Here is a 19,928-nt window from a genome sequence, read left to right as displayed (position 1 = left end):
TAGTGCAACGGCAGTAGTTGAATATAGATTTGAGTAAAAAAAAATGCACATACACCTGACCTACACGGTCTTAAATCAAAAAGAAAAGTGTAGTTATCATTCAACTAACTGAAGTAATAAATAATGCAACAGTTATAAAGAGTTCTTCAAAAGAGGACTTCTCTATTCCATAACCATTAAGAACTTCTTTGTTTGTAGACACCATCCTCCCTGCATCTGGATGCTACATTAAACAGAGAGTCTGAGTCAAGCTGCAGAATGGTACCCTGGTGACAAAGATAAAGGGACTGATCAGATCGCATAAACATTTGAGCTGAAAGACGTGCACACTCCTCTGTAAGACAGAGCGAGGGAACAAATCTTCTCATAATTCACCCACAGAGCTTTGTCAGCTAACATTAGCAGGCTCGGTGTGAACTGAGATGAAACTCAAGAAATTTATCTTATTTAATGCAGCCAGGCGTCGTTAACATGTTTTTGATGATGAAGATTAATGGCAATGTTCTTAAAGCACTCAAAGAACATATATCTTGCAAATACAACCCAGATGGCTAAACTATTTCTCTGCAACTGAAGTTGCAGTCAAGTGGATGCTCCCTCCTAGGAACACTCCAGGCAAAAATGCAAAGAGGAGCAAAATTCAAGCCTGTTTTTACTAGTTTCTATATTTAACCCGTGTATTTACTGAGAAACCACGCTCACAAAAATACATGTTGCAGTGAAGTATCTGTATCTCCAAAAGTTAGAGTGCTTTACCTGAAAAAGTTCCACTGAGATTTACAGCACTGTACAAAAGTCTCGAGTCAGTCCTCATTTCTTTATATTTTGCAAGTGAAATGTGAAAATAGTGCAGCGATTTATTGAAAACATCAATACAAATACAGCATACAAGGCAAAAACAGAGTTTGTAGGATTCTAATTCAATGTTTGGTATGACCTCCTTTATTATTCAACACATCCTGGACTCTCTGTTGCAAGCTTTTTTCTTACTTCTTGAGTTTTGGGGAATAGTTTTCCAGGATTCTTAAAAGACATTCAATGCTCTTCTTTGAATGTTGGCTGACACTGTTTCAGTAATATTGATGTCCGGGCTTGGGGAGACCAATTTATGGCTCTGTTTTTCTATCCAGGTATGATTTTACTGCATTGACAGTGTGTATCGGATCATTTTCATGCTGAAAAATGAAGTAGATCCCAACCAGATGCTAACCAGATGGTATTCCATGGTGGAGCCAAATCTACCAATACATTTCTGTGTTCATAACTCCATTAATTTGAAAATGATTTCCAACACCATTGGTTGAAATGCAGCCTCAAACCTCAGCCTCAAAGAGCCTCCACCCTGCTTTACAAATGTTAGCAGAAGACACTGACTGCTGCACTTCTCTCCTGACCTCTTTCGTATAAACTGATGACAATCTCAGCCAGAAATCTGAAATTTGGATTCATCACTCCATAAGACCTGCTGCCACCTGTTTTCAGTCCAGGTCTTGTTAAATTTGACATACTTCAGCCTGTTGTCCCTGTTTCCCTTCCTTAAGAATGGCTTTTTGACAGCCACCCTTCCACTGAGACCATTTATGATGAGTCACCACTGAACAGTAGATGGATCAGCTGAAGGACCAGATGCATCTCTCAGGTCCTGTGTCAGGTTTTTGTTGGCGTTTTCCCATTTCTTAAAGACATGACTTAAGAAATTGTATATGTTTCTGTGGCATGCCATTTCTTTTCTTTTCTTCCACTTGTCTAGTTTCCACAAATTTTTTTAAGGACACATTGTACACTATGCTCAGATATGTCAAGTTTATCTAATAGCCTTTCGGGATTCGCCTTGTTTGTGCAAAAATACACCTGTTATACCTTGTACCTGTTAAACCATGTTATCTTTGTCTTTTTTCATAGATTCCGCTAGAGAAGTGGCAACAAATTATACAACAGGCTGCACAAACACAGCCTGTCTCTTTAGTAACAAACGGCCTAAAGAAACAATTTATAATTGATTGTTTGCCAAATTTTCTGTCATAGATAGACACAACACTTGTTCATCCGTTGAGTTTTTTATGCTTTTTTCATGCTTCATAGCTCAGTGTTAAGTGGCTTAGCAAACAAAAAAAAAGACATTGTTCTGAAAAATTTGAAATGCAAAGACTGGGTGAAAAACCAGCCAATGCCCAATGAAAATCTTTGAAAGACCTTCAGAAAAAAGCTATTGTTCAAGACCACTTTTAAAAAATGACAAGAAAGTCTGGCTCATTGGAAGAAAAATACAAAGAAATGAGAGGTGACTCAGAACTTTAGCAAAATGCTGTGATAGCATTATTTAACATTACTCAGTATTTCTTTTCCAATGCAATGTTACAAAAGTGACTGCAGTGCAGTGAATTATTAAGCTCAATTATCAGTCAAAGGGTTAGCTTAAAATATCAGTATGAAATGTTCAAAATGTATATAAATATAGAAAAAAGCTGTAGATGTCATCTAAGTACCAAAAATACCATCTTATTATACACTACATGGACAAAAGTACTGGGCTATCTATACACGTTGCACCTACTGGAGCTCCTCGGCCACAGAAACTCATGCCGTGAAGCACCTGGGGCACAGTTTTTGCGTTGATGTTAATGCCAGAGGAGGTTTGGAACTCCACGGTTATTAAGCACTGGTGACCTCGCTCTGTAACATTACATTGTCTTTGCCTTCATGGCACTTAAACTTTGTACCACTTACATCTAATTGTGGAGTATCTAGAGGGAAAGAAATCAACATTAAATTCCTAAAGTGACTTGTTGTTATGGTTGCATCCTAATGCAGTACCACACAAAAGTTCAGTGAGCTCTTCTGAACAACCCAATCTTTCATGAACATTTGTGAAAGCACAGCTAAGTGATTGAGTTTACACAACTGTGACAATGTGACTGAAAACATCTGAAACACCTTTTTTTTTAAATTTTCAGATGGTATTGGTGGTAGCATCACTTTTACATCTGTATTGAACATTGTTGTTGAAACTATGAAAAATTCTATCTGAGAAACGCCAGTGATATGCATTCATCAAGCTGGTAGCAAGGAGAATACACTTTAGATATACGTCACATAAAGCAGGCACTAAAAGAATATATGCTTAATGAAAAGGACACAGAAATGTGAGTTTTCCTTTGATAGTGGATCAACAGATGGTTAAAGAACATAGAGTAAAGGAAACGCAAGAGAGGGAAAGCAAGACAAAGGAGCAGGAGAAAAGCAAGTCAAAAGCATAGAGGGTGAGAAAAAGAGAGCCCAAAGGGTTCTCTGCAGCCAGACGGGTTCTAATGATGCCGTCTCAATAACAGATTCACTGTGCACGAAGTAGTGGTTGTGCTTGAGTGTACAATGAAGTAAGACATTTCTTTTAGTAGTTTTTTTTATCTTGACATAGCTTCTTTTTCTAATACCGGAACACAAAGAACAGTGTCATATAAATAAACATATAAAAATTGTAGAAATCCTTTAAAAATAAATCATTTTCGCCAAATGCAGCTTTAATTTATTTTTCAACACTTCAGCTCTTTAAAATCACATACATTGGGCTCTGGAGTGAATAATTCTTCTAGTGTGCAGAATGTCAGCAATAGAAATAGAAAGCATAGTAAAGATTTAAACCTTAAGCAAGCAGTGTAGAATGTTATTTTCTGAGGTTCAAGGCCCCTTACACATATAAAAGCAAAACATTTCCCAGGAGCTACCTGCACTACCTAATATTCCACCACTTTAATCTGGATACTGCAACTTTTACAGTGGCTGCATAATCAGCACAAAAAAACCCAAAACAAAACGCAACAACAATCAATATACTTGCTTCCTCGCTAGAAGTCCCTGTGGCATTCATTACTGTAAATAAGAATGAAGTTTACTTGACTTGCTTAAGGATACAAATTTGTAAACCATTATGAGGCTGTGACTTATGCCACATTGGGGCATCCAAGAGACAAGCATGTGTTGATTTAATAAGAGATACAAGAGCTATATGTTTATATACTATAATGGAATATGCATTTAAAATTAGCTGTAGATTACATTTCTGAGACACGCCACGCATATTAAGCAGAAACAGTGGGAGCTGCATTAATGCAGTTAGATCAGCGCCACATTCTCATCACGTAGTGCTGTTTGAATGACCAACACAGCTGTTACTGTCTGTCTAGCATATTTATTATTACCTTATGTTGTTTGCACTGCATGGAGCGTCTGCATAAATCATTTCACAGGACAGGTTTTCAGCCTCCAGATCTGTGTTAATGCAAAGTATGTGCTGATCTCCATAGATGTACATAGTTTGACTGCAAACATTTAAAATATATATATAAAATCAAGAATTCTGCACCTCTGTGTAGGAATTTGACCTCTGTGTTTAACCCAACCGGGAGCTATGAACACACGGTAGAAGACATAAGCAAATGCACCCACTAGCAGTTAAAACAGGAGCCAGGGCACCAGGCAGCCGGCGGCAGGCCTTCAGAAATAACTGGGGGAGGGGTTTTCTGTGCATTGCAGCACTTAGGGTAGAGGCAGGGGGCGCTACTCCAAAAATCAAGAGTCCACAAGTGGCTTTGTTGAATCTGATATGAGGTACAACACCTTAACAGCACAAATGGAGCATGTTCAGGATACTTTATCCTATAAAGAGCTCAGCTCAGATTTACGATGTTAAATCACAACTTACTGTCTACCACAGTAAGTTGTGGCATATGAAAAACAATGATGGCCTTACCCATATGGAAAAGATATATATAAATCTTATAAAGTTTGTATCTGTCTTGTGTGAAACTTGTATGAAAAGCATACAAGAGTGAAAACAGATATAAGATCCCTTGAAAAATTATATAAATGAAACTTGTATGTTTTGGATACTTACTAAAACAATATATGAAAGTAGTGAGAAAGTGGCCACCTTCATGAGTAAATCATAACTTGCATAAACACTTGCATAAATCTTATGCAAGTGTTTTATAAGTTTTTACTATTTCTTTTCCATATGGGTAAGAACAAAAGTCGTAAATTCCTCCATGACTGCAAGCAGATGAAATAATTTACCAAACATAACAAAGCAAACTGTGTGCAAATATCTGCTCTCGCTGTTGTCTCCCTTTGAATTTGTGGGAATTTCTTTTTCAGAGCTTTAAGGAACACTACGGTGAACGCTACAATCCAGATGGGCACACGCAGGCAGCGTTGTGACGTGTTGCCAAGTGTGTCAGACAAACAAACAGCACATTACAATTCCATGACAGTGATTAGCAAAGTGTTTAACACCTCTCAGTTCCAATGTCTATTTCTGTAATCGCTGACAGCATTTTAAGCACTGAGGGGGAGACAGGGAGGGAGGTAAAATGGGGAAAGAGGAGAGGAGCCGTATATATATATACAGTATATGGATACATACAGCACAGGTAGAGATATGAAACATTATATCACAGAGAATATGACTTCAGTCTCATTGTGTTATTCACTGACAAACAGAAATAAGTCCAACAGTAATACAAGTTTTTCCTCCTCCACTATCAGGTAAAAGCTACTACTGCTTATTTATGTACTGTTTTCATCTTGTGAGCATCTGAGTGTGTGTGCTGACGTGCGTCTGTGTGTTTGATGTTGCACAGGTCACATTTTAAGTATTGTGTTTGCATTTCTGCAAAGCAGTCCAAAGAACAGCTAAAAAAAGATTCTTAAATATTCTTTTGAGCTCTCAAAGTAAATCAATAAATCTGAAAAGGGCCGCGCCGACAGAATCGTGTAATAAATATTTTTTTCCTCCACAACATGGAAATTAACTACTTCTCACTGAAAATAAGAAAAGGATCATTGTGAGAGAGTTGTGAAAATTACCAGTGAAAGTGTGAAACTAAAAGTAAGCAGAAAGCACACTACAAGACATGCATGTGATCAGATTTGTGCAGCTCTAGTACAATAGAGTTCATGACCGATCATCTCCATGCGTCACTGTTCAGTGAATCATTCACAAATGAATGAAGCAAAGACAGAGCATAAAGGGACGATGCAGGCAATGCTCTTTGGATTTCAAAGTGTTATAAATGTAACTGTCAAGATTTTTTGCGGGGGTATTTTCCCTCGCCAATTTGTCCTTCTTCGCATGCGTATACTGGGCCACATGTGTTAGTGTATCTGCATGTGTGCACAATGCAGAACAAACTTCCAAATGTCATGTTTACTTTGTCTTTAGATCGCCACTCCATAATTTGCTGTGGAGGAAATATTTTTGAAAAAAGAAACTAATAATGTTGGCACTCACACAGACACGCTTGCACAAAGATGCATGAACAAACACCCATGCTGAATATGTGGCCAAACACACAGATTGTGGTCAGGACGTGTGCTTACAAATGACCACTATTACTTGCATGCAAGCTCAGACAATATGCACACCGACTAATGCGTGCTCGCATGCTCACACACAAGTGTGCCTGAGACACTCACACAAATGTTGTACACATGCAAAAACATATTTTCTGCACATTCAGGGAACCTTGTACCCCTGTGAGACACAGTGCAGATAACTGGAAGACTAAAACAGCATTTGTGTCAGCAGAGACGGTGAACAAGACCGTGAAAAACCACGAAAGAGAGAGAGGAAGGAAGGAGAGGGCAGCTGTAAATATTCACACAGCTACAAGGACGTAAGAGGAACAAAAGGGATGAATAACACGCAAGGACACCCACATATAGTATATATGTCATATAGCACATGCAACAGAAATGTGCAACTGCACACTCACACACACACACATAAAGCTGACAGTCCCACTAGTATTTATTACAATGCATACATAAGGTTCACCATACACTCTACAAACACTTTATTAGGGACACCTTGTTGGTACAGGGTTGGACCCTTGTACTATATATAGGTCCTGGAATCATCCCTCAGATTTTGATGCTATCATATCTTATTGATATGATAGCATCCCACAGCTGCTGCAGCTTTGTCCCCTCCACATCCATGTGAATCTCCCCTTCTTCCACTTGCCAAAGGTGCCCTATTTGATTGAGATCTAATGACTGTGATGGTCATTTGAGTACAGTGAACTCATTGCTATTTTCAAGAAAGCAGATGATTTGAGTTTTATGACATGGTGAGTTAACCTGTTGGAAGCAGTCATCAGAAGATGGGTACACTGTAATCATAAAGGTATGGACATGGTCAGGAACAATACAGGCATAGGAGATGGTGTTTAAATGATGCTGAATTGGTGTTGTGAGGTCCAGTATCCCCAGTGGGGTGGCTGTAGCTCAGGCGGTAAAGCAGGTCATCTGGAGCAGGATGGTTGGTGGTTCGATCCAAGGATTTTGATGATCCAAGTATCCTTAGGAAAGATACTGAAAGTTGCTCTCTGATGCATTCATCACAATACCAGTGTGTGTGAATGTTAGATAGAAAGCACTTATGTGTGGACAAAAAGTGCTCATATTAATGTGTGTGAATGAATGAATGTGGTATAAAGCGCTTTGAATGCTCAAGTTGTAAAGCACTATATAAAAACCACTCCATTTACCAATATCGCCTACACCATTACACCACCACCAGCCTGAACCATTGATGCAAGGCAGGATGAATCCATGCTTTCATGTTGTTTACATCAAATTCTGGCTCGACCATATGAATGTTGCAGCAGAAATGAAGACTCATTAGACCAGACAACATTTTTCCATTCTTCTGTTGTCTAATTTTGGTGAGCCTGTGTGAAATGCAGCCTCAGTTTCCTGTTCTTAGGTGTACTGTTGCTGTAGCCCATCTGCTTCAAGGTGTCTAGCATGGAAAAAATGGTTTCCATTTGAATGAAAAAACATGGTTCTTCTGCATAACTTGGTTGTAACGAGTGGTTATTTGAGTTACTGTTGCTCTTATCAGCTACAAGTAGTATGGCTACTCTATTCTGACCTCTGACATCAACAAGGTATTTTCATCCAGAGAACTGCTGCTCACTGGATTTTTTCTGTTTTTTTATAAACCTTATAGATGCTTCTGCAGAAAAATCTCAGTAGGTCAGAAGTTTGTGGAATACTGAGACCAACCAGCCTGCAAGGCACCAACAACCATGCCAAGTTCAACATCATTTAAATTAGCTTTCATTCTCATTCTGGTGCTCAGTTTGAAATACAGGAGGTCATCTTAACCATGTCTACAAGACTAAATGCACTGGGTTTCTGCCATGTGGTTGGCTGATTACATATTCGCTTTAAGGAAACGTTGAATAAGTGTACCCTAGCAAAGCGGCTGGTGAGTGCATAATTTTTTGCTTATTAATTAGATTAAGGAACAAAAAATGAAAAACTCCCTAAATCGGGGCTTCAGTTATTTCTACCATGTGAGTAACTTCTAGTCACTGCACAGTCTCTAAAATCAGCTAGCTTCTCCGCTCTTGAAAAATACATTGAGCTGAAAATATTTCATTGAGAACACAATATTAAGAGCACAGAGCCACAAAGGCACGCCTTTACATTTTTTATATTTTTCATGCATTCTGTGCTGCCAGAAGTGGTTTAAATCAATCTACGCAAAAAGCAAGCTGACACTTGCAACAAAAGTTTTTGTCCTCAGATGACATTAAGCGTGTGCCAACTGCATAAACGCACAATACAATCATCCGGGAACAAGGGCCTGTGTTGTACAAGTCCTTCCCAAGCCATCTGGTCCATTCTACCTGTATTCTGACTGATACAGTGAGATGAAGCACCTTCAGCAGGGCAGGCCAGTCTACCCTCGCCTGCATCTGCAGTCAACCTCAGACAAGCAATCATACTTCTTCTCACAGTTACCTGTCACTTCATCTCAACTTCAGAAACACACACACACATTCTCAATTTCTCTCTCTGCCTGGTTAAGGGTTCTGCCTCAGTGACCAGGTACAGACGTCAGAGCAGCTGCCACTGTCTGTCTCTTTCCTTTACAAGAAGATACATAACAGTCCCAAATATCACACCGCAAACATACAGAAACCAGACAAACAGTTTGAACCTCAGTGAATCATATTCACATACAAAACAAAAAGGAGAAAAACCCCCACTATTGTTCATGCACTAAGAAATATGAGGCGCTAAATCTTTCAAGTCAAAGATAGCACGGACCAGCACATCTGTCAACACTCAGACATAAAACTCAAAAGAGATGAAGCGTTTAACACACGCTGCCAAGCGCCCACCCTGCTGAATTGGTGCATACATTCAGATTTAAATATATGTGTGCACACACAAACAGAAAAGGACAGTTTCAAAAAGGAAGCGGTGTTGACAGCTGTGAAACTTGGAGACAAAACCAGACAGGAACAGCCATTCACACAAACTGAGATGTTTAGAAATCCTTCTCCAAGGAAAAGACCGGAATAGCACCAAAGTGAAAGGAAAAACCAGGACATGCCACCCCAATTTCTAAACCCTGTAAATAATGGAAACCTCTCATTTGGTCTTTCAACTCGTCCCATCCAAATGACAGAAATTCTTCTCTTTCTCAACAGTATGAAAGGACTGAGCCCCCCGTGTTCACGCGCTGCAAAGATCCAATAATCTCGAAGTCAATTCTCTCACTCGTCACTTTATAACCTTTTTTTCTGCTTGCCTGCTTTATCTTTACCAAGTCTGTGATAACTGACTGAAACAGGTTTTTTTTTAAACAAATTAATGCTCTATGTTTCTGGATATTTGTCTGTATTAAATAACATGAGAAGCTACCATGATGTGTAAGATGTAAGAATGCAACTATGTTAAATACGAATCCCAGGAGCCATTCACCAATATAGGACGTGAATCTGTATCATTTAGTACGTGGTAGTGGGTAGTCAAAGAACCCATGCTAAGCTACAGTACAGAACAACTAAGCCGTGTCAAATGAAGCTCAGTGGACCTAAAATATCTGTGGTCACAGTCTTTGGCCCAGTTTTAGCAACACATGGGCTGGTTGTCAGCAGCACATTAGAAGCTAAGATCCTTACCCATAAACCAGCACCATCAGGGAAGTGTGTGATCGACATCAGTGAGTCAGCCTGGGATCACAGAAGGTACAGACGCAGCCTCCGAAGCAGAACTGTTCCAAGTTCCTCGGTACGACTCTAACAACCTCACTGCCAAGCATGTCGAAAAACAGTGCAAAAAATTGTTTTACATGGCATTCCTGCTGGCAGCTATGAGGAACCTCAGCAGTGTTGCCCTCATGAAAATGGTTTCTGTTTCAAAATTTCTACTATACAAATAATTCACTTTTTGCAAAAAAATAATTTGAAACCAAAAAGACATCAAATACTTAATAAAACAAAAGCAACTTTTGGCTGCTCCCTTATTCACAAGGGGACGCCACAGTGGGTGGCTCCACATATTTGACTTGGCAGATTTTTATGCCAGATGCCTTTTCTGACATAACCTCTATGTGATTTGAGTCTCCTCCCAGGATTGAATTGATGATCTTTTGCTCACTAGACAAATGTAAACAACTACACTATGGATCATCTAAAAATGATAATAATATAATATACTATAATAGCAACCTGTAGCCTCAGACTAAGTGAAAAACAAACAGCACTGAAAGTGCTATGAATGGTGATCGTGCTGAGAGACAGAGAAAAGTAACTGTGCAAGACATCGCTTGAACCAGGATGAACCAGGCTCACAGACAAGGGAAAGAAGCCAGCATCTTTGACTCGTCTCTAATGCTTGATGTACCAGTGGATGCACTCTGACACACTGCATGGCTAAAATTCAGTGACACCACAGTGAGGACTTAATTTGGCTGAATAAATCACCAAAGAATACAAATGTGCTTCTCTGGTAAAGGTCACGAGGTTGAAGTGTTTGCATGCTTGCTTACATAGCCGGAATACAATGATAAAACTGAGAACTGTCAGCTATTTACTGAAGTTTTAGATAAGTGCTGCGGGTTGACCTTTCAGTATTCAGCACTGGAAATGCATGATTTTAATTAAGCACCACAGATAAATCAAATGGGAAGGTTCAGAGTTTTTTAAAGACTCCAGTGGCATCAAAAAATATATATACATATATATTATACATATATATAATATAATACACTAATAGTCATATGAAAGCAGACATAAATTACCCGTATGTACTTGTGTGTATGTGTTTATGTGTGTGTGTGTCTTGGTCATTCACGATCTCTCAGACTGTGACAACATACTGTCTGCCTCGAGTTGTCACTCTTTTCATTTTGAGAGCTCACTGAGTTCTCCTACAACCAGAATTACAGGAGTTAAAAATGCTTTTTATTTCACTGAAACATTATTTCACATTGTTGGGGATGGTTCTCTCTCATTCCCTAACACACACATGAAGAACCAATATGAGCTGCCCTCATAAAGCAAAGAGACATTGCCATGCAGAACACGATGCAGTGAGGGCCAAGAGGCAAGCGGACTCCCCCCCTTTCCCTGTGCATGCTGATCATTAGAGAGACAAAATGGGAGAGAGACAGAGTGGAAAAAAGAGAGACTGGCAAAGCAGTAGTGCCAGCTCCCCTTGCAGCTCAATCACATTTAATGCCTGGATAGAGCAAGATGAAAACATCTGCCGGTCACTCCTGCAAATATCACCCAAATAACGGCAAGTCAGTTACAGACCAACAGGTTCTCAGATTAGACAGCTAAATGGTATGTGATGGTGATATAAAGTCTCCCTTTGTTGGTGCTTTTTTACTCTCTGTCTTCCTCTTTTTCTCTATTTGATATGCATCTCCCCTTGCATGTCTAGTTTTCCACCTCGTCCCCTCATTCCATCTTCAACAGCAACAAAGAGATTAAAGAGGGATTACTTCTGACATGTCAACGTGATGCGCCCGGTGGGCATACTACTTTTTTATTTTTCATGTTGACCTAAGTCAATAAGATACGCACACACGCACACAAGCACACACACACACACACACACACACACACACACACACACACGTGCACTCACACACACATGTGCACTCACACAAGCAGAGATAGAGTGACAGAGAGAGAAAGTATCTCCACTACTGGCCTCTACTTAAAATAGTACCACCTTTTGTGAGCTACAGATCAAATCACAATGCGCCTCTACTTGTGTCTTCTAATTCCATACCCTTGCTTATGTACTGTTTCCAAGATCTACTGTAAAAGTGAGGATAAGGATGGATATTTTAGAGACAAGAAAACTATGAGCGAGAGAGAAAGAGTATCATTTTGTGTTTCTAACTTTTAGCTGTGATTCAAAGTACTAGTATCTAGTGGGGAAATAAATAAACTATCAATTAGAAATAAGGTGGACAGGAGAGTGAGCAAGAAATCACACCGCCCAGCTAACCATCTGCACTGAACCTTCTTCCATAAACGCATACATAGATAAGCTTGTACTTAAGAGGTTAAGCAGCTGTGAAAAAATGCTGTAAACAAAGAATGCTTTGAGAAATATAAATGATTGTTTATTGGTCCCGAATGTATTCTGCAATGACAATGACCCCAAACATACAGCCAAAGTCATTAAGAACTATCTTCAGCGTAAAGAAGGACAAGAAGTACTGGTAGTGATGGTATGGCCCCCACAGAGCCCTGATCTCAACCATCATCGAGTGTGTCTGGGATTACATGAAGAGACAGAAGGATGTGAGGAAGCATACAGCCTCAGAAGATCTGTGGTTATTTCCCCAAGATGCTAGGAACAACCTACCAGCCGAGTTTCTTCAAAAACTATGTGCAAGTGTACCTAGAAGAATTGATGCTGTTTTGAAGTCAAAGGGTGGTCACACCAAATATTGATTTGATTTAGATTTTTCTTTTGTTCATTCGCTGCATTTTGTTAATTGATGAAATGATTAACACCTCCATTTTTGAAAGCATTCTTTGTTTACACCATCTTATATATACATATATCTATATCTATATAGATATATATATGTAGAAATTCCCATTCGGGGGCCAGTCTATCTACAACTATTTATTTGTTTAATTTACAGTTTGGATTTGTTGCATTTTTGCAGTTTTGCAGAAGCTTCATATAAATAAAAATGCAGATTTTAACAACTAACCAAATCCCATTCTCAGAAAGATTTAAAGGGTAATACGGAAGCGAATGACTGGGTTTCGCATGCCAGTTGTAAAACATTGGGTTTAAAAATGATTGGCTAGAGTTTATTCCAAGAAGACAATGAAAATTTGACACCATGTCTGAAATATATGAAGAACAGAGAACAGCAGGTTCTTGCCAGCTACAGTTCCAGTGGCTGACAAGTGTAGTTACCCAAATTTGATCCCCTGTCTTGGTTATGGTGAGCCTGAAAATGTCTCTGATTTAAGAGGTTTTAAGCACGTTGCTAGCACTCTTATCTGAAGAAACTTACAGTCAGCAAGCAGGTAAAAATTTGAACTCTTGCTGTGAGACACTTGCAGAACATGAACCTGCTGCTGTGATCAAACCATCACTCATGGGGATGAGCTGCCTAACCGCTGCCACCTGCACAGGGCAGGAACCACAGCACACAACCCCAACTAAGCTTCTGTGCACTTTACTGACTTTACAGCACTCAAATTTATGTAAAACTAAATTTAAATCAGAAACAAAAGGGAGGTTTTTGATCTACTGAGCAAACTATACTCAGTATTGGCAGGTTCCATTCTCTGCAAATTACCAGAATATGCATTTGCTGTCAACAAGACAAATCCCATTCGTTTTGCCATACTGCTGTTGTAGTTCTAATGTGGAGCATCTGCTTGGTCCATGGCCCAGAAAGGACCTCAAACTGAACCAGTTATTTGGAAACTGCACTCAGTTAGCCACAAACCTGGCCTGGGATCAGCTCTGTAAATCACTAGGGTTTAAATGGATCAGGGTCTTCCCTCCTTGGCAGCATAATACTGTGAGATAGATGGTTTTAATTGTGTGTGTGTGTGTGTGTGTGTGTGTGTGTGTGTGTGTGTGTGTGTGTGTGTGTGTGTGTGTGTGTGTGTGTGTGTCAGTAAATCTGGATGTGATCTTGACCATGCACTGCAAGTTAAATAAAAAGTGGACAGGTGCTTATCTTTTTGCATGTGTATGCTCTCTCTCTCTCTCTGGTCTATCGCATTTTCGAGGCCACCGAGTTGTGCATCGAATATGTGTGCCCACCACCACCTCGCGTCCTCATCTCATCCTGCAAGGCACGCTCTCCACTGTCAACTCTCTCCCTCCCTCTCTCGCTCCCTCTCTCTTTCTCTCCCTCTCCCACTCTCTCCCCAACCTATAGGAGCCGGAGGTGCTGCTACATCGACTCAAAGTGTATGCTCCTTGATTTGGAAATCACTCTCAACGCAACAGTGCCATGCTACGCGGGTGGTGGTGGAGGGCAGAAAAGACATAAGGACAGACAAAACCTTTTCTTTTCCTCTTGACACTGCAGTAGCTCGCGAAAGAAAGGTGACAGTGCCCCGTGCTCCAGGAAAATCTATAAGTGGAAAATTTCCTACCATCCAGGATAATCTCTCTGACACGCAGGGCAACATCACGCCATCCGAAACCACCTGTTTTCCGCGCACGCTGTGCTCAAAGCAAGGCAAACGCTGCACTCTAAGGGTAGACCCTTTTCTGCACATTGTCCGCCTTTAATGTATGTGTTAATATATGCCCCAACTATATATATATATATATTTTTTTAACCCCACGACGGGTAGACTAAACAGAAAATGGGCTTATAAATGCAACTGATTTTCAATAATACCTCCAGCACTAACGCAAACTTCATTTGTATGACGCATAGCATATCTCCAGGTCATCATTTTAGCTGTGGAACAAAGGGCTAAAATTCACAAATATTCGCACTGAAATCCATTTAAAACATATTTTCTACATCCTGAATGCACAGAGCTTCATTAACAAAGAACTCCACTTTATGCCACAGTGCGCCAAAGATATCGCCAGCGACGCTTTGATTTAAGAAGCACCGCGCATATCAAGGCTGAAACATCCCGTCTGTTTCCTGAGAGACGCACAGAGAGTCTCGTTCTGGCTGCGATTTAGAGAAGGAAAAGCGCAGTAACTTACCGATGTGAATGATTGAATCCGAGAGCGTCGACTTCCACTCCTGGCTCCAAAAAACGGCAACGAGCAACACAGCCGATATAACTTTCATTATGTCCAGAAATATTTTCCCCCAGAAACCGAGAAAAACTACAGCTCTCTGCGCGAGAGCAAACTGAGTTAAAATCCCGAAAACAGAAGCTTCCTTTTTTAGTCCATCTGTAAGGTGGTCAAGGAAATTCCCGGTGATCTCTGTCTTTATGTGTTCTCTTGAGAGTGTAATGCTCGCCTGCAGATGAAAAGAGGAAGAGATTCCTGGGTAGTCATAGACTGGTGCCCTGTTGAAATTCCTCCCAACATTAAATCATGTTCTGGACGAGTAGAGACGTTGAGCCGTGGAGAAAACAAACCGCATCCAAACGCCGACGCGTTAAAACGAGCTGACGGGCTGGAGGTTGTGGCAGCTCATTTAAAGGAATAAATCTGTAATCATTTGATAACGTGAGAGGAAACCTTGTTATCTTGAAAAGCAGGTTCTGTTATAATGACTCGAGATCCCCAGCCTCTCAGACCTGGCGACGCAGTTTCCCCCTGCACCAATCACCAAACCACCACCAGCAGCAGCAGCAGCAGCCTCAACGGAGCAAGCCAACGGCCAAAACTTCCATTTATCCCAAAGGCTGTCTTTTTATTTTTCCTTCACCTAGCCACTGTTTAAACACCACAGCAGGCAGAGCACCTTGACAAAACCCAGCAGCGACTTTTGACAGTCAATACAAGAAATGATGAAAAGCCTTGTCACATGGCATTAACACGGAGAGGTACCATATTCCGGAATTGTCTGTAGCTTCCTGAAGAGATGAGAGAAAGAGGAGGGGGCTCTAACACGTATAGTATAGAGAGCTCCAAAAGCCACTATTATGTTCTTCGCCAGGAGGGGGGAAACGTAGGCTGGGCTACCAGGAGAAAAATTAACCGAGGGTGCGCGCAGCGACACTCCCGCGGTCCGCACTCCGTATGCGGGTGTTAGCGTCGGCCCCAGCAGCACGCGCGGTGGCTGGTAAAGAGGAGGTATGCTGCGTCCGTGAGGGGTGGGGGGGAAGAGAGAGGGGTGGGGTTGGAGTGAAGAGAGAGCGAGAGAGAAAGAGAGAGAGAGAAAGAAAGAGAGGGAGGAGACCCAGGAGAGAGAAAAAGAGAAAGAAGCGGCAGCAACTGTGAGCAGCAGCAGTTGCCAGCCGGGGCGCGCATCTACTGTCTGGAATTACCTTGGTGAAAGACAGATGAAATGTGAATATCAGGGGGGGCGGGGGATGCAGAGGGGAGTCTAACGGAGAGACAGACAGATGAGGAGAGGGGTAATCTGCTCTGCCACGGGCACTTCACTCAGCCGTTGATAGCTAACCCCCCTGTACAACAGGAGGTGGTGATGTGGATGCCAGTTTCTGTGCTGTATGAGGTTATCCGTCTCATCAACTGGACACTTTTTACATAAAAACATTTCCATTAACTTTACCCTGCTGTGATGTTTTGTTTTAACGCGATCCTATCTTTCTTTCTGATCCGTTCACTCATTCACACCACATCCTGGGAGTTGTCTTTCATACATTTCCTTATCCGAACTGGTTTCATTTCTCTCTGTGTCTTGTAGTTAGCTTAGTTTCCCCACAACTATTCCCACCACGCTTTACTACTTTATACTCTGTCCTCCTCTGTCGCCCTTCCCTGCCTCCCTGGAAAGATGAAGCCCCCTGTGTTGCTCTTAATCTGCCCCAGACCGTGGATTAGAGATTATAAGGGCTGGGAGCCACAGGCTACTACTGGACTGACTATTTTATATGCATTCAAGGAATGAGGGATTAAACTGACAACAAAACTGAGACTGTCAAAGTTGCTCTCTCATCTCCTTGTTTCATCCCATTGATTTATTATTAAATGTTTATATAACCACTCACTTTGAAAGAGAAGTAGTAGTAAAATACAAAGTGACCCCGTCTCACACCTGGTGACAGCTGGGATAGGTTCCAGCCCAGTCGCCACCCTAAATCGGACAAGTGGAAGAAAACGAATAGATGGAAACGAAATGAAAGACTTCAATCATGCAAAGTCCAGCGTTTTGCATTAAAAATAAAATACTTATAAAAAGTAGCTGGTAAAGAGGCGGTATGGTGTGTCCATGAGTATATCACTGATATTAAATAAATGAACAGAGAGAAAAGAGAGATCTTTGAAAGCATTCATTCATTTTATGTTTCACTTCTGTTTCTACTGTCAAGCAAAGTGATTTTTTTTTAAATTTCCTTATATTTTTAATTTTCATTTTTGTCATTTTATTGCTTATGATAACTGAAAAATTTGTGTCTTTCTAGTCATGCTGGTTCCATTCCAACACATAACAGGTAAGAGCCTATCTATTATAATGGATACGCCTTTTATTCAGACAGCTCACACAAAAATACAAGCATTTCTTCTGTTCTGGCATGCTGAGGCATTTGCACCCCAATTCCTGAATTTTAAAACAGTGCATAGCCACAAACTTTAAAACACTCTTTGGCAAGTTTTATGGCTTGCTAAAAACATTTAGCAGGTTGTATAATATGATATAATTAATTCATGAAAACCATTTTTAAAAAAGAGTTGTCTCAACTTTCCATTGATTTATTTCTGTGTCATGAAATAATTAGTAAAATGGATTTTTATTTTTGTAGTGAACTCTCCAGTAAAGTAAGACCTTCAGCTAAAGCTTAAATGTCTAACATGTTGGAAAATACTTGACAGCTGTTGAGTAAACAGACAAAGTGAGACCTTGACCACCACTCAGATGATTGCATCCCTGCTCACCAGTTTATGTATTTTTGATAATCACTGCTTTAAAAGAGTAAAATCTTGCACAAGATGGACAGTGAACCGTCAGACCTAGATATCTATCCTGATTTTGGCAGAAGATTGATCCCCAACTGTAATTCCTCTATTATTGGTGCCCCAGAAGCTGAGGACGGTGTGGATAATGATAGTATCCTGTCAATTTGCAATGAATGTATGTACAAATGTGGTATCTGGGAGTTGTAAAACTACCTATACTATATCTATATATCTATATCTATAATATAGATAGATAGATAGATATAAATATAGATATAGATATATAGATATATATATATCCAAGATGTTACTTCAGGATACAAAATAGTGAAATTAAAAACTTTTCATGCGTAATATCATCCATAAAAACAGCTGAAAATGGTTTTTAAAACTGGTGGCTTTCAAATGGACTGTGTGTTGTATATACATGACTATTTATCTATTTATTTTAACTTTTATTACACTAGCTTCCTTATTAGTCTCATTTTTCAACAAGAAATTAGCCTAACAGAATTCAATACTGAAATAGATTAAATGGAACTGTAGTCAGATGTTATGTTATCTGCTGGTGTCAACACTATCATGGAACTTGTTCACATAACAATGAAGAAAGTCACTGAGAAGCTTGTTACTTGTTACTTAAGCTGTTTTGCACCATTTAACTAACCAAAAAGTTAACTGTCAGCAAAAAGTCATGAAACATATGCGACCGACCAACCGACAGACAGACAGACAGACAGACAGACAGACAGACAGTTATAATTTTACCCAAAAATGTGACCTCTTTCTAAGGGACTAAACCAAACCAGCAAGTAAAAGCAAATATAAACAAGTAAATGAAAACCAGACAAAGACCAAGTGAAAACCAAGAAAAGCAAAAAGCTAAATACATCTCCCAAACAGGACATGAACCACGGTCTCTTCAAAGAGGATCACAATCTCTCATAATGCTACATTTGGTGCTTCCAGACAGATGCAGTAGACACAGATAATTAGTATAAAATATGGATAAACTTATTATATATGATTTCTAGGAGAACACAAGTTACAACAAACATAGTCACTCAACACTACAGTACTAAACTCACACAGCTTATAACACCCCGCCCTAGTCATCTCTCTAGAGAAACAGATTTCTATGCACTATGAATAAGCAGCTATCCTGTCCTTGATGCCCATTATTGAGCAAGAACCCAGCACCATCAGCTGGCAGAGGTCATCATACTGCTAAAAGCTCAACTGAGAAGAACCTTTTTTCAGTCCTCCCCAAATAGCAAGGCCTCACCAAACAGAGGATTTAACCCCAAAACAATCCATTAAAAAGGAAATCTTCATATCTCTGAGACAACAGCCGCATCTGAGAGCTTTTGATTCCCTGGGATAAAATTTGTGTGTCACACAAGAAAACAAATACACTTTTTACTTAAGAAATGAATCAGACCTAATATTTGAAAAAAATTTAATTAAACAATTACAAATTTCACCACTGCTCTTTACTCCATAAGCAATAATAGCAAAGGAAAAACTTTTTGACTATAAAAATGGCTTCAATGATCATCACAAAGGCTATCAAATTATTTTTGGATATTTTTTAGTAAACTCATGTTAAAAGCAAGGGCACTTGTGCTTAGGTACTGCAGTTAAGTAAATGTCAAATATTGTAAAATGTTAGTAAAGTATTGCTTGTTTTTTCTAATTTATTGGAACATATACATACATAACTCTTTGATTTATTTACATTATATTTACTACAACTTACTATGTATCATAACATACTTTTTCAACGCTTTGCTGATGATACCCAACTTATTTATCAATGAAGCCAGATGATACACATTAATTTGTGAAACTACAAGAATGTCTTAAAAACATAAAGGTCTGGATGACCTCCAGTTTCCAGCTTCTTAGTTCAGATAAAACTGAGGTTATTGTACTCATCCCTGACAATCTTAGAAACAGGGTGTCTAACCAAATACTTTCTCTGGATGACATTACCCTGTCTACCAGAAACACTGGGAAGAATCTTGGAGTAACTTTTGATTAGGATATGTCCTTTTATG

General features: G+C 39.8%; 1 protein-coding gene across 5 annotated transcripts in view; it reads right to left on the bottom strand.

Moving 5' to 3' along the window:
* The window catches only part of grid2 (glutamate receptor, ionotropic, delta 2), a 520,752-nt gene extending 504,579 nt beyond the window's left edge, over positions 1-16,173 (bottom strand). For all 5 annotated transcript variants that reach the window (XR_010095293.1, XR_010095292.1, XM_063489804.1 and 2 more), the window contains exon 1: positions 15,034-16,173. Coding sequence is in view for 3 of the 5 variants with exons in the window: in XM_063489804.1 (XP_063345874.1) it covers positions 15,034-15,121 (88 nt within the window). In the remaining 2 variants the exon portion in view is untranslated. The remainder of the gene's footprint in view (positions 1-15,033) is intronic.
* Between the last annotated feature and the right edge of the window lie 3,755 nt (positions 16,174-19,928).

Source organism: Pelmatolapia mariae, linkage group LG12 (genome assembly GCF_036321145.2).
Source record: "Pelmatolapia mariae isolate MD_Pm_ZW linkage group LG12, Pm_UMD_F_2, whole genome shotgun sequence".
Lineage (NCBI taxonomy): Eukaryota > Metazoa > Chordata > Actinopteri > Cichliformes > Cichlidae > Pelmatolapia > Pelmatolapia mariae.
This window is presented reverse-complemented; position numbering and strand designations above follow the sequence as displayed.